The sequence below is a fragment of the Anser cygnoides genome, chromosome 5, assembly GCF_040182565.1.
Source record: "Anser cygnoides isolate HZ-2024a breed goose chromosome 5, Taihu_goose_T2T_genome, whole genome shotgun sequence".
Classification (NCBI taxonomy): domain Eukaryota; kingdom Metazoa; phylum Chordata; class Aves; order Anseriformes; family Anatidae; genus Anser; species Anser cygnoides.
The window spans coordinates 49,387,934-49,410,311 of NC_089877.1; the positions used below are offsets into that span (position 1 = coordinate 49,387,934).

Sequence of the window (22,378 nt, forward strand, 5' to 3'; positions counted from 1 at the left end):
CTTTCCTTTTTGAGTGTACTTAACATTAAAATAACATGCTTACACTCCTCAAATAACCCATCTGCTGTTCCCTGCTTCTCCTACTTCAAAAGCTTGTCAGCTGCTATCCATTGCAGTTCTCAAGTTTCAGCATACAATTAGCTATTAATATTCATTATATATTTTGCCTAGTTATGCTAATTTCAGGCACTATACTTGTCTTTAACTGCCCCAACACTTGAAATAATGACAGAGAACTCTTGAAAAGCTATGATGAAGAAAACAGTATCAAAAATATTTCATTAAGAAACATAACTCTGTCTCTTTTGGCTAACTATGAAGTAGGGCAGACAAAAGTGTTATTTCAAGATTTTATACTATTCAAAAAACCACTAAGATATAGGCTCCTCATCACAAGTAGGTAAAAGGACAGGGAAGGGTCATGGAAAGGAGTTCGTAAATAAGGCTCCTTAACACAGCACATGTAACTATATTATATATATTGCACAAGATATACAAGCTCAACATGAATCAATGCTTACTTATTTCTCAGTCTTCTCCCCAACCCTAAAAGCATTAAACAAAAGCGGATCTGTTCACTGACATTTGTTCAAAAACAAGACAATACAAAGATTCCCAAGAAAAGTTTTCAAAACCCTATAAAAAGGCAGAAAGCTCTTAACAGCTGAAGGATTTGATTTACTTTCAAAATGCTCTCTCCCCAAAAACTGTTCTCCACTTGTCTATTTGACAAGTGCTTATCACCAAGTGTCCTAAGCATTTTGGCTTTTCTCTGTCAGCTGTCAACACTGTACGAGACAGTTTAACTCAACACGTTAGCCATAAAACATGACTATAGCCAATTTATGACTGGAATCCTGCATATCTAGGCACTGCCTTGAAATAACTGAGCATAGCAGTTATCTTGGGTCTTGATAATGAAATGATCTCTGAGAATTGTATATGCTATTGGTTTCACTGCAAAGATGCACTTACCACAAGTAGAGCTCTGTAGCTGGTGTTGGTGGAAATAAACTAGCAGAAGAAAAGTACCCCCAGGTATCAATGCAACAAAACAAGCACAAGCTTGCATCATCTTGAATACACCTTCAGACAGTAATGCACACCTCTGGGACTGCTTATACACTCAGAGCAGGCAATCATTAGATTAAAATAAATAAAATTCAAGGCAAACCCAAGCAGCAAAGAACTCACCTGCACATCTACACCCTTACAGTTAACTACTCTAGCACTTTAGGATATATTGTGGCTCCTTCCTGCCTACTCTCCTTGCTTTCAAGGCAGCGTGTCCTTGGTTCTTTAAGAGGAACATCTCTCCATATAGTGAGAACACAGTCTACCATATAGTTTGATGGTTAGGATTCCGTGCTTCGTCATCTGTGGGTTTAAAATCTGTCAAGATTAAGAGGAACTGAACTGCACATTTATACTACAGGGACAAGTTGTCTAATGAAATAGGGGAAAAACGGTGTAACTTTTGATGAGTTCAAATGCCATTTGACTGGAATGAGATCAAAATCGTGCATTTTGATTATTTCTGGAAAACACTAATACATACCTTTTTCATTTTTACAGGTATATTACATTTTTTTTTTCCAAGAGTTTGTCCCCATATTTTTTAAGTTCTCAGAGCAGATTGCATGTTTATGCTTACAATATAATGGGCAAAGGAAGAACAATCAACTCTCCATTGAAAAATAAAGCTATATCATGCCATTAACAGCACAGTGTGACTTTTGTTGATTTTTTCCACTTCTTTACATTATGATGGGACAGAGGTCTTTTGCTCTGAGAAATCTTTCTACTTAGTGAACTAGGGATACATGGAGCAAAATCATTATCTAATCAACTCCATTTGTTTAGCAACTTTCTAACTCTATAGCACAGAAAAGTTAACTATAATTCAGTGTATGATGGTATGCTTACAGTGCACTTCAAACACTGAACATGAAACAACTCTAGGAATGTATCAACTTTTAAAAGATTAAAAACTGACAGGTATTTACTAATTAACTACAACAGAGGAATGCTTTAGAGCATCGATTTCTCAGTATGACTCTCAGTGTGTTCTATGACTTCCTTGCAACCTCTGGCATTTTACAAAGATATAGTGTTAATAAAGTTCTGAAAACTTAGATTCTTTTCACCAAGAAAAGCAAAACAGAAAGAACATACAGTTGTGAATAGGCCAGGACAGCACTCACTGTAACAATGCATTTACAGCATGCAGAGGTATGTGGATAATAACAATAAAAGAAATAGGAAGAAAACTAAATCATATGCCCTATGTTTTACTTTAGTATTTGCCAAGTACAGAGATCTATTACACTGTAAAGCTACCGAGTTTTGTAAAAAAAAAAAAAAAAAAAAAGTGAGGTAATTGATTCTGACAAATAAAGAGAATACCAAGACATAACTGAAAGATAAAAGACAAAACATTATGATATTTGAAATGTTTACAAAAGCCAATAAAATACCAAAGACAAATAATCAAATGTTTCAGTATATCCCAAAATTAGTAAGCCTTAGAGGAACACACAAGGATCTCTTCCCAGCCTGCTAGGAAGTACCATGAAGTCCTACTCTTTAAAGAAGCTGCGGTATAAAAAATAGAATCAACAATACAGTAAGCATTTGTGTTTCACATTTTATATGCTCATACACACATGCTGACAACTATTTCAAGAACACCAGATATAGTGCGCAAGAACAGATTGTAAACTTGAGGTTTTGCTGATAAATCTTTGCAAAAATAATCCAGCTACATGAAGGAGTCAATCCAAATTTATCTTATTGACCAGATGTGTTTGGCTGGCTGTCAGCATCAATTGCAGAGCACACATAAGAAATCTCAGTCATATCCTCGACTTCCCTGGAACCAGCATCAATTTGACAGCACCAAAGAGAAGACTCTAAAAGACTGCCTAGAGATGTGCCTTGAACTCAGCAGTTGTACATCTGATGGAGATTCCTACCGCCAAGATATTTCTCTCCGGTTCCCTGATCTGCACAAGCAGGTTTAACATAGCACACTGTATCACCACGGTGTTTGTGTTATGCAACAGGACTAACAATGCAGAACCACCATTATGACTCATGTCATTAATATACATGCTTTACTAGAAGTACCAGAACTTCAGAAAGATCAAAACAACTCAGGCAATACATTTAACCACAAAATGTAGATAAAAACAAGTATGGAAAGGACACGAACCATACTTGAAAAACCCATAATTATCTATCTTTCTAATGCTCATAAGTCATTTTAAACATTTTACCGAATGATCCTTTGTTTTTCTATTAAAACAGAGAGAAGTTTCAGATATACTTTTTCTAGATCATTAATTATTCTGAGAGATATAGCAGCATGTTCTTTGCCATGTATGTTCCCACTAAGTGGCAGAAGATGAACCAAAAAAATTAGATGGCTGATACTTCTATTGCCTTTCAAACCAGGATTTACTGACAGAGATCCATCAGAGATCTGAAGAAAGCACAGACAGGTTTAGGAGAACTGCTAGATTGTTCTCAAATCATGAAGCATGTGTGGAAACACCTAAAAAGAACTCAGATTCCATACAACATGCACAGAGTTATCTGTAAGATGGGATCAATCTTCCCTAGCTAATAGTAATGTCCTGTTTATCCTTCTTAGAACATTGCATAAAAACAGAAGACAGAAAAATACTCTTAAAGCATATAACAGGGAGAAACCATCTAAACAAGCAGTATGTGGAAAAAGACAAAACAAGATCAGCTATCCAGCTCTAGTCTCCCTTCCAAAACCAAATACTTAATCACTATTTAAAAAGCCTTTAATAAAAATCAGACTTGAATTAAATGTCAGGAGGAAACAACATTGAAAAAAAGTTTAAAAATAGACCAATTTCAAATCAGTCGTTTCTCAAAATGAATGATATAAGAATCTAAGAAAAATATGAGAGAAAGCACAGAAAGCAAACATGACATTCACTCACATAAAATTTTCTGGATATTCACTCAAGGCCATATCAATGATATTCAAAGCATCATGATAGTGTTTCTGGGCTGATAGCAAGAGCGCAAGGAGATGAAGAGAGTTGGCATCATCTCCTTGTAGCTGTAGAGCCTGACGAACATAACCCAATGCTTCTGGTATCTGATTAAAAAAAACAAAAAGGAGAAAAAGAGAGGACCACTATTAGAAGTCTTTCTTATTACTTGATTACATGTACTTAATGTTTTCACACTGTTCACCAAGATAGACTCCTGTAGAAGACTATTCATCAGTGTAAAAATAGACTTGATGTTCTACAATGATCTGCAAAAATTAAATAATATATTAACCCTGAAAAATAAGATGGAAGTTTTAAAAAACAGTTCCCTTCAGTCTTTTAAAATATTAACTTACAGATTTTTTTTTTCCAAATACTGGTTGTATTTCTCGATGATTTTGAAAATATTTTAATTGTAATACATTAACCGAAACATGCAGCTAGACTGCCACAGTAACTTTTCTTCACATGGAATTTCATGATCTCCCGCATTACATGTATGTCTGATCAAAATAAGTACACTAAGTGTTAAAACCAGGAAATTTAATTGAGTAATAGAAGTTTGGAATTCAGAAATACAGTCATAGTCTGCTACTGAAAAATATTAAGTGATGCTAAAGGGACAATCCATTCCACTCTAACTGACCTCATCCACCATCTGTGCTATTCAATAGCAATGAAAAGTAGTCACTTAGATTACGTAAACTACCGTGGCTCAAAACTACTTCCTGAAATAAACTTGACACAGAAAAAGGCTTATCATGACATATACAAAGCAGCTCTGCATTATACTAATTCATCTGATATATGGTAGAATTTGTACCTTCAATACATATAACTATATAATACACAGCATATTATATTATATATTACATATATGCTAGGGTAACGGTTGGACTTGATGATTTTGGAGATCTTTTCCAAACTAAATGATTCTACAATTCTATAATAACTGTACAAGTTAGATTGCGCTCTGTTCTTTTTCATAGCTTTAAAAGATTTTCCAATTATAGTCTTATTTTGTAATTTTGTTCGCAATAACCAAATCTTCTAAAAGTATTCAGAAAAGGCATGTATCTTATCAGATACTGAAGACTTAAGCACTGTCTAGATTGTTAAAGACTAGATTCAAGTGTCCCACTCTCTTGAAAATCCATAAACAGAGATCACGTATAATAGGTAAAAACAGGGTACAAAATTGACTTTGTTACTCTCTGCCAAGCACCATTAATGATGAAAAACATAAATTGAATGTCTTATGTCTTATTTCTGATCCTTGGACTGCAAATACTGTGGCAGAAGTCTGGAGAAGTATATAAAACCAAAGGTGTTCAGAGAGAATATATCCATATCTTTTTCATATATATGCATATATGCACAAGGAAAACCACAATTTTATTGAAGAAATGATCATCTGCATCCACCAACAGATACATGCTTTAATGTTCATATGGCAATGTGAGGTTGCACTTCTAAAACAGAACTAACCTGTCTGGATATGGCAAGCTGCAGTGCCAAGTAAAAAGCTGCCAGATGATCTGTTGGAGACAAACTGTGAGCCCTGGAGAAAAACAAAAACAAAGAAACAAAACAAAAACAACAGTATTTTTTTCTCCTGTTAATACAGGTTATACACCCCTACAAATGTATATATATTCATGTATACATATTTAGATCTCTTCACTACATGTATACTGATATTTTTATATACCTGGTATTCATTACAGTGACTTCTCCTGTACTTCTCAATCATCATAAATGACCCAAAGTATCATTTTTTTGGAGAAACGAATTATGTAATTTTAGTATAAGTTTTTAAAATGAGCAATACAAAATGATTCTTTAATTAAAATATACTCCTAAACAAAACTATATGTAACTAAGTTTTAATAAACTTTCATTAAGCAGAGATTTCTTACATATAAACACAGAAAAAAACCACATCAATGTGCCTTCAAAGAAAAGAATGTTGTCATCTGCACAAGAAGTACCCAAGCAATCACACTGTCCCTGACCAGGATGGTTCTGAAGCACAGAATTTGAAGAGGAAAAGTAGCTGCAAAGTAGATCTGAATTTTATTTATTCTTTAGAGTCCTAAACTTTAGGCACATTCTCAGCATACTGAGCCTCCTAGGAAGCCAGCTACTTTCTGGCTTTGAGTTTCTTCGAGACTTAAGTTAGCAGAGTATCTTGATATGTGGCAATGTAAAAGAAACCTGTGCTCGATGGCTTTATCACAGCAGTACAGCAAAAGGCAGCATAAGATCTGGTTCATCATGTAGCTATGCTTGAAGGTCAGATAAAGAACTTTATGCTGATTATTTTTTATAAACATAACTCGTCCACAAAAATGTTGAGCTTCCCAATAACAGCAGTGTTTTACACTTACTCACTCCCAAAATGTTGTTAATTCCTGCTGTTGCAAATAACCCCAGTTACCAAAACAAAAATAACATTTTCCCACATTTTTATTAAATTTTGTTTGTTTCATTTGGATGTTCAGGTCAAATGCACATAATTTGTCTTGTTCATATTGACACAAATCCCACAGAAAAAGTTCTTGCAATACACTGTAATACAGCCTTTCCCGTGCAAGATAAGGTTTTGTTTGTTTGTTGGTTGTTTTTTTTTGTTGTTGTTGTTGTTTTGGTGGGAGGTGGAGAGCTTCAGCATAGACAAAAAAAATTTATCATTATACCCCAAAATGATGTGTAGTAAACACTGGACAGTAAGAGTGCCACTACATTTAATCTATACTTGATGCATTCTTTTAATGCAGGCTCAGGTAGAAATAGTGTACAATAATCATCTTCAGAACATCTAATCAGTCTTCTTCATATGGAGCAAACAAAATTAACCTTTAATTCATTACAATCACAAAAGGAACCTTCTTCTTCTGACTGGTGCAATTCTGTCTTCCCAAGTCCAAAGAGACAGCTCCATTAGTTTAGCAACTACTCCAACACATATCAACGTAGCTTAAGTTAGTAGGGGACTTTTTCATATTTTATTGAACGTAACTCTAAATTCAAAATTAGAGTCAAATATGAAACCCTAGCAGGGTGTAGGAATTTTCATTTGTTTGTTTTCTGTTTTTTCTTTTTTCATCTTTTATCTTGGAGAGTACTGGTTCAGTCACCAAGCTTCAGCCAGTGAAAGAATAAAGCTGTTACTATCTATCAAAAATTTGGCAAGTTCTGTGAAACTCTCCAATTCACACCGACCACATGAAAAACACTGAAAGTCTTCCAAAAGAAGTTAGCGAAACAAACACCCCCTCAGCAGTGTGCAAAGATGGCAACAAGTGCCTTCTCAAATGGCCAATGTCACAAAGTGATGCCCTTGAAATTTGGCATAGAAAAGGGTCCCCGCACAAAACTGTACTTCTTCAGACTTCTGTTTCTTCAGGAATTGGTCCTCTAAGTAAATGATTTAAAAAGAAAAAAAAAAAAAACAAACACAAAAAAACACGAAATCGAAACAAAAATAATAAAACTTGACAGATCAGAATACTGATCCCAGTACAATTGCTTGTTCTATAAACTGCGTAGGAGATGAATGGAGAATTTCAACTTCCATCTCCTGAAAAACATTTATTTTTTTTAAAGAAGCGTGAGAGGAAAATGGGCATGATTCTGGTAAGCTTAGCTTTGTTCCCACTCTGTGTGGGAACAAATTTTAGGTAACATCCTATACCTAAATCATCAACACAAGCAACTAGCAACACTATGAACTACACTGCAGCATATTCCCAGTCTAGCAGATTTATCAGACTCCTTTTGTGAGTCTCTGTGAACACAAATGGGGAAACATGTTAATATGCAAAACTATCACCTCACAAAACATACTTTCTCCTTTCTCAAAGGAGATAACTGTAGGATTTTAAGATGCAGAAACTACGTTCTCTTCAAGGGCCAAACCATTCTATTCAAGATCATACGTGGAATGTAAGCTACTCATCAGTAATATCGCTAGCAGCAATATCAACCATATCAACCATTCACCAGAGTTTTCAAAACATACACCCTATGTATTACTAACACCTTCAAAAGACACTTTAATTAAGTCTGTGTACAAGTTAATTCTAAGAAAGGACAGCAGAAAGGATGAGTATATAACTGAACACCAATACCCTTGAATGTGCACTTAAAAATACTAAACAGTGTTCCTTAGGAGGTTGTATGAACTAAAAAAAAAAAAAAAGAAAAAATATAACCCACATACACAATGAATCACAAAGATGATGCAAAGAAAGCAGATGTAATTAATCCCCATGTCCTCCAAACTTTCTGTGTATAAATTTATATTTTGCTAGTTAGCACAAATATTTCAAAAATCCACATCACTACAAAACTAAAGTTCCACTCCATCTAAATAGCTAGAGAACATACGCAATGATTTGTTGAAGAGTTGCTAGATATGTTTTTAGATGTCAGCTGGCACCTATCACTGCTCGGAAGTCTTTGAAACCGAGCAGTTAAGAAGGCATCAAGAGGTTTATTGTTCAGTTGCAGAGAATGAAACATAAAAAGAGGTGTAGTTAAATGTTGCAGCTCTTCTGATGGTTATGCCACCAATATTTGTTTCTTCCGTAATTAGGGTAAAGATGTTCTCTTTCACCTGTTTATCATTTGTAGAGTCAAACTCTTGCGAATGAACTATTGTTACCTCCAACAGCACTACTACTGTGTAAGGCATGTGGAAGATGAGGCATTTGCAATGTCACTGCCTACACCATTAAAGCTCCAGATAAAAATAATTTTCTTCCACGGGCTTACAACCTGCACTTCACCCCTCAACCACAGCAGCAGGGCTTTGATTATCATTCTGCCTCTACTGGCATAAATAATGATACCCTGCTATATAATCTGATCAGCAACTACCTCTTCTAGAAACGCTATCACATTGAACCATTACTTAAAACCTTGCGTCATACAATTATTTCGTTCTAGATCAGAACAGAATCGTCCTCTAAGCAAATATTTTATACTAGGCAGTAACCTAAATGTCTTTAAAACGAAATAAAAGGAAATCCTTACGAATCAATTTAGATATTTCTGGCAGAAAAAGATGAAGCGAATGTTGAAGAAATACATTATGTACTCATGAAGGCAAACTCCCAGAGGTGAAATCCTCATTACAGTCTTCTACAAGTCCCTTTCTAACACATAATAAAGCTTTTCACTACACAGGCAGAATTAAATGAAAAGATTAACACCCACTCACCTCTGAAATGCAAGAAGAGCCTTTCTCTGTAAGACCTCTTGCATCCCTCGCAAAGATGCTGAAAAGGATATATTTAATCAGTGATATGCAAGATCAAGAGATTTCATTCCACATGCTCACTGAACTAGTGTTAATATATTGACTAGGGAAAAAGGCTGCACACAGAAGTTTTAATATGAAGTCTAGTATTCTGATAGGTATCCTTTTTTAGGCAACATGAGAATTTCCAGATTTGAGTGTTTATTCTTATCTTACCATCAGTAGCCTGCAGACTGTAAGTCAATCCCAGTGCCAAGTAGCCTTTTGCTTTGAACTCAGACGTTTTGTCTCCAAGATCAACAACTGTTTTGGCAAATCTTTCTGCTTCTTCCAACTGAAAACATTATAAAACATCCATGTAAGTCTAAAACTAGCTAAAGCTTAATGAGAAGAATGCACAACATGTGTATTATGCTCACTGAATCTGTTGAAATCTCAGTCATAATCACTTTTAGGACTGCTTCTCTTTCCATTAGACTTAGTTTTCTTGCTAAGTTCACAGTATGGAATGCAGATTTAAGAATGCTGAAGCACCCACTGTTATGGTTGAAATAAATACTGGTACGAAACGCACAATTACTGGGTTTTCACCTTTTTCTTTAAATTAAGAAGGCATTTTTGTCCTATATATGCCATCTACCATTTTTGCATTTCATAGTTAATAAGAGTTCTTGCCCCATGAACTATTTCTTTAAGAAAAATCAATTACAAAAAACATGGTTCCAAGCCTGCAAAGAGTATAGCTATGCAAATCCCTGCATCACATACAATATTGCTGAATGTATGCAAATTCATGAAGAAAGAAACTTGTAAAAGATCAGGGTTTAACTGCATACCCAGGCTAGCACGCTATTCAGCAATCTAGAAAGAAAATTAAATAAATGTTTGAATCCATTCCAGTAAATGTAAATGCTAAGTATAGCTAGCTACTCCATATAGAGTCAGTCCATAGGGAGCAATTTACAGAACTAGGATCTATATTAATTACTAAAACTACTTTTGTCAGCCTCAACAAGTCATATTTCTACTACTGCGCTATTTTCTCAGTTTCTGATTGTGACTCTTCTCATTCTTTTTGAAACATTCTTTTGAAAATTACTTATTTCCTGAAAATTCATATTATGATCTTCAACCACCTTAATGTTTTTTGTATAGATACACCAATTTCAAGGATATGAATAATGCAATTCAGGTAACACTTTTGCAAAAGACACTGCCCCTACTAGGAATTCATGAACACCAGCTGTCTCCAAACATGGTATCAGTGGAAGAGTTTCTCAAAAAGAATGAGGGATTTGTCCCATTCACTTCCCAAGCTAGTTATTTTCTACAGACATCAGTTAAGTTTTTAATCTCTGTATGCCAACAACATTTCAATTTCTAATACATTCTGTCTTAGATCAGTACAAAGATATGCCATGTGGATAAGCTTAACCGTTGCTGTCAAGTACTTTAAAGCCATGCAGCTGGGATGTACATGTGCATACACTTATCTGTACTGTGTTTTCTGTGATGATCTTATGCATGTAGTCACTGACCAAAATTATTTGCTACATCTCTACACCAAGATTTTGTTGCACTTTAGTCTCAGATCTTGCTGAGAAGACAAACAGTGGCAAAGCTTACCCAGTGGAGAGATCCCATACAGAGCTTTGCAGCAAGGAGTGGAATAGTTGCATCATCTGGTTTCAAACGTATACATTCCTTCAAGACTTTAACAGCTCGAGCAGACTGTTAAAAACATTTTCCATTGAAATTACTAAAAACATAAATACGTTTCACAGACACAAGATTAGTATTTCCATTTTCTGCTTTATTTTTCCCCTACGTGAAGGAGCCATTACTGAACGTTTTGTCGAAAATTTGTCACAAGAACTCTTCCCATAAAACAGAAGAGTTTAGCCACTGCCGTAGTTATTCTCCCCCTATGAACTATGATTAAGAGTCCCAGGCGAAATATTTGCTCAGAATGTAATCCCAATGGTTCATAATTCAGAAAACAGTTTTGAGACGCATTTAAAAACTTTGGTAGGCCTGTGGGCTTCCATTACATCAAGGAAAATGAAAGAGCAGAAACAGGAGATGGTAATCAGAACAAGCTATGTTTTAGTGCTCCTTGGGAGTTACAGCAGCACATAAGAACAGTAGATATGATACAAGACATTATAACAGACTGTCATTGCTCCTCTTTTTAAGTTCATTTTCCTATATCCAACTGCAGTTTAAGAGAGTATTCTAAATGAACAGAGAACGACAAGAATCAAGCACTTTAAGAATCACTATACTTCAAAAAATAACTTTGGAAGAAAATAAATCATTCCTTTCCCCCCACACTGAAGATAAGCAAGTTATCTCTACTGTGAATGATCTTTTTTTAAAAAAAAAAAGCATTTACATTATATAATGAATATAATTTATTTTTCATAATGTGAGATGGAAAAGCAAAAGGAACTGTAAATAGAAGATTGTATCTAATAATAAAAGCTGTTAGGTTACAAAAAATTAAAATTTTTTTATCATTTTAATAGCACAGTACACACAGTCTCAAAGACAATAATAATATGATAATAAAGACAATAATAAAGACAGTCAAATTCTCAAAGAAAACAAGAAAAAGAGAAGCACGAATTGGCATTAATTTGTACCTAAAAATAGCATTTGTTCATCAAAACAGCATTTGAACAAAGATTTTACTGGAAAACATGATCTAGTGTAATTTGTATTCATTTAGCTTAGCTTGAACTTGTTGGTAAGATAGTTCTTGTTTCAAAAACACCACAGATGAAAAATTATGGAAGTGCCAAATATTGTTATCAAAAGCCAACAAAACAAGAATTACATCAAAAAATTAAGACTTACTTTTCCTGCTGCCATCAAGGATAATGCAAATTGATACCAGAGATGGAATTCTTCAAACGCAAACTTCATGGCTCTTTCTAAACACTATTTTTTGGGGGAAAAAAATTCATTAAGGGAACATTCTTCAATTATTAAGATATACTAGTATAAAACTCTTACAGACTAACATCCAAACCACATGTAATCAAAAATATGAATTATTCAAATAAGTGAAAACAGCTGCCAGATTGTATATGGAGGGGAAAAAAGAATTGAACAGAAAATTGATTTCCCATATACTATACTTACATACTCCTACTGTCCTATTCAGTCTGAGAGAAGCAATGATAAATATCAGTCAGCTTACTCTTAAATGAAGGTATCTAGAGCAAAAGCTCCAAAAGGCAAGAGAAGTCTTAAATGAAAAGAAAGATTGTACACACACATTCTTTAACTTATGAACACTTGTCTAGCAATGGCACTATAAGCACTTATCAATACCACTTAAAAGTGGAGGAGGAGAAAGGTTGATCTGAGAATATTATTTCTAAGAATTTTAACTTAGCACACTAAATACTCTGCTGAGATTTTCTAATTTAATAATTGAATTCCAAAAGGAAATTCACTAACTGAAATTAAATATATAACACTGGTGTTTTGTGCTAATTTTGAAGGTTTCGTATCTGCTGTTGTCAGTAAGAATTATTTCATTTTGCTATGCTCTTTTTTACTTATCAGGCTAGCTCTAAGGAGTTGGAATACTTGAAAGGTGGAATACTTCTCTGGATTAAACTGTTTCAGCAATTAACATTCTCATCTGCAATGTGAAATTAATGAAGCAGCTTTTCTGCTTTGATAGCTATAATGTATAGGTTAAATTGCAATACCATGAATTTTTTTTTACATTCAAACTCAGAAAGCACAGCCAGGTATGTAGTGTGTTCCCAAATAATAACAGGAGCTGAAGCAAAGAATAGCACTGAAGATGAAAAAAACAAGTATGAGAAGGGCATTATTTGCAATGTCTAACTAACGTCTACTACAATTTTTCCTACTACACAGAACCCAGTATCAAGGCTATTACTAAACAGAATTTTTATGAAATGCTTATACAAGGACTGAAGTTTCTAAAAACAAACCCTTTCTAATACTGTTGCAAAAAGTTCATCATCAGACTGTATGTGTAGCAAGCTGATTAAATGTCTATTAAGACAACACAGGACTTAATTCCCCATTAAACTTTTTTAATTGTTTGAAGCAAAAAGATCACAGCAGAAAACAAATAAATTATATGAGAATACATTTCCTATTACTGTGGATACTTCACAGAGATGCCTACATAAGGCACGCTCCTCCATCTTCACCGACAGAGCTGGCAGAAGACAAGAGCTGCTAAATCCATCTCTCTCTCCAATGATTAGTGCAACTCTGGTCCTAACCTGAGTGCCTTTAAATGGAGGATGAATTCAAGCTTCCATTTTCAAATACATCATTTTTCAAATACGACTCACTCTACCTGTTTTGATATCAGTGTTTTATATAAGAATTAAGTAAAGAACACTGACCTATAACAGCCATATAGTCCCAGAGACTCACACCAGTAAGTGGCACATGGAAAATTAATACAGTCAAAATATGTTTATAACTTTTTAGACCACCTAATGATGTTTTTCCCATTTATATATATATTCACAGATGTATGCATATATGAGCATTAATTATATAGTCACTGATTCACAATTAGAAAAAGAATTTTCTAGGCCTCACTTAATTAAAAATTACTTGTCCATTCTAACTAACAGAAAATACAGAAGTTGGAGAAGTTGATAATAACAAAACAAAAAAAAAAATAAAGTATAAGAACACAGAACACAAGGGTCTTCAATTGTAGAGCATTCTAGAAGTTTCAATGGACTAATTAATAATCTATATGCTGTTCAGACTCTAAACCAATGATCTATATGCTGATGACTGCTGTTCTGAAACATTCTCTCAGAAGTGAGACATGGCCCTGAAAAAATGAGAGCAGATATTGACCTGATGGAGAAAACCTTATTGCTAACACCCTGTAATTCCCTGCACATTTGGCAATTCTGCCAAGTACCTCTCTCTGACTATGCTCACAGTGTGGCAGTTACAAAAATAAATATTTCAAGTGACTGTCTGTCTTTTACTGTGTTTAACATCCACTCTGGAAGTTCTGCATATACCTTTATTTAGAAACAGTCCTTCTGGATGGTACTGGGAGGCTAAAAACGAGAAGATATTTCATCACATATAACACCTTGACATCCATGGCCTGTATCTGTTCTTTTCAGAGTTTGTCTTAGAAACACATTTAACCCTCTATTTTCAACTGGTTTGGTTTTCTTCAGGGAACTTGAGCGAAATGAGGATGACAATGACAAGGAGGAAGTAAGAAAGAGCCATATAGAATTCTTCCCATTTCTCTGATTTATGGTGCTTCCTGACTGATCTTAGAGCTTTGAAGGTCTTTCCAGTGAATAGAAATTAAATAATTGGTCTCACCAAATGTTTAAGTTGTGCTCATCTTGAAATAAGCTTGCCAACACTTAAAAAAATTAATAAAACTTGATGCGAATAACAGTAATAATGTAATATCCGTTACAATTGAAACCAAAACCAAATCCATTATTCCGGCCACACTGTAAAGATACCAGATAAGAACTACTACTTTGAAAGAAATGACTGGAAAGCACCATGAACTGTGAATACTAATTCTGAGCCTGACCATTTAAGGAAACAAGATCTATTTTTTTCCTTAACTGTTTTGCCCAGAGAGGCTGTGGAGTCTCCTTCTCTGGAGATATTCAAAACCCGCCTGGATGCCATCTTGTGCACTGTGCTCTAGCTGACCCTGCTTAGCAAGGGGGTCGGACTAGAAGACCTCCAGAGGTCCCTTCCAACCTCAACCATTCTGTGATTCTGTAATTGTAACCCAGGGCTACACACCCCCTGCCTACTTGGTAGGTTAATACGTAAAAAGGAAAGGTTTCACCAACACTGTCAGCTGCTTAAAGAAGAAAGAAATCAGAGACATTTTCAAGTGTGTTTTTTCTTTCCTCTAAATAATTGTTAATATCTACCCTTTAAACAGTTCTGGATGTAAAATATATGGAGATTTGCCTCCCACAGCTTTCTTTGATGCAACTGCCTAAAGCTCCATGAAGGTGACGGTGTCTGTACCAGCAAGTAAGTAGAAATTTTCCCAAGTTATATTGTAGAATCAGAGTTTTGTATAAACTTTCATGTTCCTTAGTTTCATTTTCTAGTATACTGATTAAAATTGACTTGTATGCACAACTTGCATCTGTGAAATATTTTCAAGGGGAGAATACTCTAATTCAGAGCTTAATATCACAGAAGGTATGGATTTAAGAATCACTATCAACATGTATCAGTGAAGAATTAGGGTTTTACTTTTACCTAATTAAAATAGTCCTTTATTATGGTAAAGGAATGTGATTTCTTAACAAATCAATCCCTGAATATGCCTTCTTACCACACATGCTAAAGTATTCCTTCCAGATATCACTAATTAATCATGGTCATCGACAGTATCCTGCTGCTGGGAGAGCACTGTTTTGAGCAGCAGAAAGATCCGCTCTGTCCAAAGAGTGGCTGAGCAGGTTGTTTCTCAGATTTAAAACAAACGGACAAACAAAAAACATTTTTAACAATACTTGAAAATTTCCTGAAGTACTAAGTTGCCACAGTCTAACAAAATACACCCAAGATGTGGAAACGCAAGACATCTGAGACAGAGAACACACTTTCCTACAGACTGCAAAAAAAAGGTAATACATTCCCCCTTTTTTCAACTCCAAAATCATTTTACAAACTACTACAAATTTGGAACACTCCAAATATGAGATGCACAAAATGGTCTTGTTTCAAAATAAAACCTCAAAAATCCTTTTTCTAGATATTAATATTGGTAATCTATTCATTAGAAAATATTTTAGGTGGGAAGAAATCTCCGACCATTAATATTTATCTCTTATTACAAACACACATTAGTAGACTCATGGCAATATATTTAAATGAGCACAGTTAGAAAAATTGAGTTTGTATCTTCTAAGCTTTGAAAGGGAAATCAGAAGCAGAAGCAAGTAAATTCTCTAGACCAAAAGAAACAGAAGAATCAAAAGAAAAAGGTCTATGAACATTCAAAATCTTCTTGTTTTTCTTGTAGTACTTCAGCCCTGCTAGTTTAGCTATTGAAGTTCACGTCTCTGGCTGTCTCAAACTCTTCCATTCATTCCTCAACAGCTTTTATGTTTTGCTTTTCTTTCCTGCTGTCTCTGTTTAATGTGCATCTTTTTAAGCAGACCAATGTCTCCCCAGCTAAAAAGCATGTGAACTCCTGTGCCACTAAACATTTCTCACACCTTTCACCATTTCTGTGCTTGACTGCCTTGAGTCACCTGTAAAAATTCAGACAGCAAATGTTTTTGGATGGAAAGTATCTATAGTAGTCAGAATGACAGTATCCTGTACTTGTCTAGCCCTAAAGTACTAAGACAACTAACATGATTAACAGAAACAAACAACAAAGACGCAGTTGAATATTCACTACTACGGACAAACCTCTGAGAGCATTTCATATTGGCCTCTTCTTCCCAAGGCTATAGTAAGTAAATCATATACTACAGATGCACTTTGCAAACTGATGATACGATCATTTTTGTGTTCTGGTATTCTGCTCAATACGGCATCACGGTTAGCCTGAAACATACACCAAAAAGAAACCAAGTCAGCCACTGTAATTAAATCTGGTTTTTTTTTTTTCTTTTTTTTTTTTTTGCTCAGGTAACTACTGTTCTAATCAGACTGCCACTATATGTTTCTATATGGATCTATTTTTAACTGCTTGATTCTAATTACATAAACTACATAACATATACAATTATGAAAGTTCTCAGAAACGCAATAAAGCATGGTTTTAAATATTCATATTCATCTTTTAATTTTTTTTTGAAGGCAAGTAAAACGTATGATAATGATCTTCAAATCTCCTATTCTGTCTTCTTGTAAAATACGGCAAGCAAATCAAATTTTTTTTGTCTTCATAACGTTATGCGACTACCTTCTTACTTTCATGCAGTTACCTGCCCAAGATAACCACACAATCACCTTCAAGAATTATTAGTGAGAATGAAAACTGTCCCTGGTTCCAAGCACAGGTCCAGAATCAGCTCATGTTTGCAATAAAGCTTCACACTTTCAACCCTGTTCTGTGAAATGCACATTGCAAGCCTAAGTCCTTAAACATTTCCTTTTGAGAAAGTGTAAACTGAACTAGACCTGGTTAAATGAATTGACTGTGTTCACAGAGAAATCCTGTTAAAGAGCAAAGAATAAAATTCAAGCCTCCCAGTAGCTAAGATTACCTATACTCAACTACTCAGAGTATCTTCTTTATTTGTAGATTTGGTGATATTTACATAGTAGTATTTGTGCCAATGGGAACATACCTGGTAGTTTTAACACAGAAGTTAAAGATCCCTCTCTCTCTTTGCCCTCTCCTCCCCTTTTCATTTGGGCAGGATGTGGCCCCCTTAATACATTTTCCTTTCCTTTCCTTTCCTAGAATCATAAAATATCCCAAGTTGGAAGGGACCCATAAGGATCATCGAGTCCAACTCCTGCCACCACACAGATCTACCCAAAATTTATTTAAAAACTATTTAAATATATTTAAAAATTATTTAAAAATACATTTATTTAAATAGACTGAATTAAATTTAAATAGGCTGAATTAAAATGGACAGCTTGTTTTCCCCCCTTTTTAGAGGGGAGGAATAACATACATTAAGCACCAATAAATTGCTTCTCTGCTTTAATAGGATAACATTTTGAGCTCCGATCATACTCGAAGAATCATTAAAATCAGAATAACTGAATACCAAAATATTTTTTCAGAGATGCATGGAGCATAAAATTCATAGACATTTCAAGATTTATCAACTGAACAATCCACAGCTTGGTTTGTAAACACACACCCCCACATACACCCCAAAACAGACATTGCACTTTCTTTTGATCAAGAAGCCTTTGGCTTTTCCTTTCTACACTGCATAAATATTTAGTCAGCTTCAGGAACTTCTTCCTTTTTAACTCCATGTTTAATAACTGTTGATTTAATTCCTTGCAAGTACAAAACAAGCTATGAAACAGCACTTCTTGTGAAACAACGGCTGACAATGCCAAAGTAGTTTATGGGAGAGGATGCCTTGTTAAGTATTAAATATGTATCTGAACAGTCATTTTCTGCCTTCATTCACCTTCCAACCTGAACCCTTCCGTGATTCTGTTACTTATAGCTCAGCTGACATGCAGCTACATATACACCCACTGCGACTTGAAGATCTCAGTCCTTCAGATCCTACCTTTCTATTCATTCCTGCTTAGGTAAGGAAAGGCTCGTCTAACTTTGCAAGTGTAACAGCTAGAATACAAGGACGTCTTAAAGTAAGTGATGGCAGAGTTGCAGCTGACTTTCCTCGTTATGTATGACAGTACACTGTCGCAGCAGTCATGTGGCTAAATGACTATTTTGTACTCTGAAATGTACCTATAAGAGAATTAGAATACTTAAAAAGCACAGAACTATCTTTCTCAGAGCATTTCTTTCATAAATATTGCAATTTAAATCTTACCTATCAAAGCGTCCATTCCAAATTCAGAAATTAAGGGAACTCAATGTGACACATAAGTGTCGTTTGTAATCTACTGTCACGATTCAATTTTCTGAATATATGTTGCACTAGATATAATCCAAATAAGAAGTTACGATGTTAGAGTGCACCACTTCCCTGAAATTAGCAGTGTGATCTGGGGCTTATATACACATAACAATTTGATTATTTTTATTTACACAAAATGCCACTTATATGTCAGATTTCCATTTTGTTTTCCAATATTTACTTAAATAAATTCACGAAGGACAAAAGTCTTGAAGCATTGTTTATGTTTTTACTAATTCCCAAGCAAGCAAGAGATCATACTACATTGATAATACAACTCCATCTCTAAACAATACTGTTTATTCAATCTTCTGTAATCATTCTCATTTCTTAGCCAAATATTGGTTTCAAAATTATAAGTCATGTATTACTTCTAACTACTACAGCTAGCAAGAGTTAGCATGCACTGAAGCTGAAGTAAGACCTCTCAACTCTCAGGAAGATAACTCACACAAAGCCAAGTGTGTACCGATGAGTAGTTTTATGGTTTAAAATTTACCACCCTTTTGGTAAGGGCATTGTGCAGCAAAAGCAACACACAGTATATGGAAATGTTTGCTCAGTCTAATTTTCTGGTGATGGATCCTGCCATGAACACATTGCAAGGTAGGTCACTAGGAATAAGGATAGTGGTTTGCACTACTATGTAAGTGTGCAATTCTAAAATAGTTCAAACAGGACATTCACTAAACTGTTCTGATCTTATTTAACTACCAAAACAGAAATTATGCTGGAGTGTAAAAGCATTCAAATCACCTACAGAACTTAAAAGACTGTCTTGATGGCATGTAGCAAGACATACTAGTATATGGTGCCTGAGATCCTAGAGGTTACACCCCTCCAGTAAGAGACTCAGCAAAGGTTTGAGATCAAGCTTCTCATTTCTGTCATTTGAAAATATGCAACTGACCTGGTATGAGAATGTCAGTACATGACAGCTGATGGATGACTAGTAAAATCATGCTAGAGGAAAAAATGAAAAACTGATAAAAGGCACAAGTAGGCCACTGAAAGGAATCAACTGCTGAGGAAATTAGGAGACTTGAAAAAAATTAAATAATCCAGTAGCAAATGTTGAATGTCAGTATCATTAAAAATAATTTACAAATTTGAGTGACATCTGAGTTCTAATGCACAATGGAAAATATTTTTGGCTATGTTTATTATGCTTACCTAGTAGTCTTTCATTTTGTTTTTCACAACAGAAAGAACTTACATTTTGAGTCTGTCTGTCTGTCTGAATAGCACCCGTTGGTGTAACAGTGGTTCATACCGATAAGAGATGCCAAATCAAAGGACCTGGGGCTTTGTGTTCACCTGCCTATCGTTTGGATGAGGCTAGGTTCAGCCACTCCAAAAGCAGAAGAACTCCTATTCATAACATTGCTGAACTCACCCTGCTACCTCAGAAGAACAGAAGCTTGAGTTTCAGAAGTAACTGCCTGCTTTCCTAACAGAAAATGAAACACAGGTCAAAAAGCGAGGCACGAAAAAAACGTTCTGTTTTCATTTAAAAAAGAAAAAGGAGTACACACACACATGCAGCACATGCATATTCACTCTGTTTTACCTACCATAGATTCACTAATAAGCAGCAACAGTAAGGCTTCTTCTGTATTTTCTTGAGGACAAAAGATGCTGTTCAAAACAAGAATTTCATTATTTAAGCAGAAAACGTTACTCTTCAGAGTATCTCACACAAATACAGCAAGAGTACTGCAAAAATGGAAAGATTTCCAGAAAAGAGAATAAATACTAACTTACACAGAAAAAACAATTGCTTAAAATTCATTTCTCTGCAATACTATAAATTTGCATTTCAGAAAAGTTGGCCAAACACAATAAGAAAACAAAACCGCTACAGCTGTCAGAGTCGAAAAACACTTCCAAATATCCCAAAATTGCACATAATCTGACAACTGTAAAAATATATACCCATTGTTTCACTAGCTGCTGGCACCTAATATCTGAGCTGATTCTATATCACTGATTCAAAGGTCAACAAGAATCTCTCACAAGAGCAAGGTAATTTTTGTATTTCAGGCAGTATGTGGATAAGTATTTCTATTAACCTTTCATTGGCTATTGTTTGAGAATTGTTCTCCTGATGTATTCAATAGTTGTGAATACATTTAAATAGAGCCATGGTAATCTCTGCCTGTTTGCCATCATCCCTCTTACTTGCAAGCCAATAAAGTATTTATTTTCAATGAAATATAATTCCTTGTGAGTTAATACTGAATGTTTGCATAGGACTAGGCTGCAAACTTTACTACTTTCTCTGAACACTGGATGCTCTCTGAATACTTTTCTACACCAGTGGATAGACAATAGTAATCTGCATTGACTAGATGACCGGTAGGAATTTTTTCTCTCTCAAGTGTTTTGTGTTTAACTCTCCAGCTTTCCTTCTCTAAACTCTCTAAATTTTTTAAATGCACTAGAAACTTTAGTAATTAAATAACTGAAAGGAAATGGAAAGTAAAATGCATCTGGAGTCCAGGGAGTTTGAAAGCAAGGTTGTAAAAGCACTGTGGTAATATAAAGCAGATAAGGCACAAGGGATTATGAGTTGTTTTGTCATTGGATTTTTGTTATTATTATTATTTGTAAAATCAGTAGAAGCTGCTTATAAGATTTTTAAGAGTTTTCTAAATCTTAGAAGGCCTTCTTATTTTTTACATAAAGAAATTCCAAAGCGCAGTTACACAGGATTAAGAATCACCCAGGACAGGGAATGACGAATGAAGAGGAAGCAGAAAGCTCCCCATTTACCTATCCAGTCTTCGATGCAGAGTCTAGCAACTTGGTAATAGATCTAATATAACTCACTGGCAATGATTTCCGGCAAGCAGTATAGCAATTGGAAATATTTACTGGGGAAATTACTTCCTCAGAGAACATAGGGAAGTTACCCCAAAGCTTATCAAAAGGAAAGCCAACATTATTTTCTCCTATTTGAATACCTATAAATATTTTGAAAAACTTTGAATGTCAATAAATATTTGTAAATAAGTTAATGCTTGTCTCAAACAGCGAAAATCCTCTTCATGCAGATACTGTGTGGAAAATCCTTTGGCTCATGTATACAAAAAGCTCAATATAGATGACCGAATTCAGACATTTTTCTGTCTTCCCTGACAGATGCAGGCATATGAATGAATTAGCTCCACAGTAACAGGGCAGAGCAAAAAAGGCAATTGGTATCACAAAATGACTACCAAGCAAAGGCAAACCAAGCAGTTTAACACATCTTTAACCGAGGATAAAGAAAACTGAAGAGGCAGTAACAGAGGCCTATAAAATAATAAATGTTATTAGTCATACACCACGTACCATCCTCAAAAGAAGTGAATTCACTTAATTAATATATAGGGCAGCATATTTAAAACAAAATAGTAGATTTCAGACTCAAATGGTTGGAGGTCAGAGTAATACCTAGGAAGAAGTCTCCTATAGGTCTGTCTTTG

The 22,378-nt window shown here is 34.9% G+C and overlaps 1 protein-coding gene across 8 annotated transcripts in view; it reads right to left on the minus strand.

Moving 5' to 3' along the window:
• The window catches only part of TTC7B (tetratricopeptide repeat domain 7B), a 138,203-nt gene that overhangs the window by 62,212 nt on the left and 53,613 nt on the right, over positions 1–22,378 (minus strand). For 7 of the 8 annotated variants that reach the window (XM_048070503.2, XM_066998260.1, XM_066998256.1 and 4 more), the window contains 8 exons: positions 20,483–20,546; positions 16,750–16,887; positions 12,160–12,243; positions 10,927–11,031; positions 9,517–9,634; positions 9,262–9,319; positions 5,523–5,595; positions 3,978–4,138 (listed from right to left, as the gene is read on the minus strand). In XM_048070503.2, the coding sequence (XP_047926460.1) occupies positions 3,978–4,138; positions 5,523–5,595; positions 9,262–9,319; positions 9,517–9,634; positions 10,927–11,031; positions 12,160–12,243; positions 16,750–16,887; positions 20,483–20,546 (801 nt within the window). The remainder of the gene's footprint in view (positions 1–3,977; positions 4,139–5,522; positions 5,596–9,261; positions 9,320–9,516; positions 9,635–10,926; positions 11,032–12,159; positions 12,244–16,749; positions 16,888–20,482; positions 20,547–22,378) is intronic. The other variant, XM_066998259.1, reaches the window with a different exon arrangement.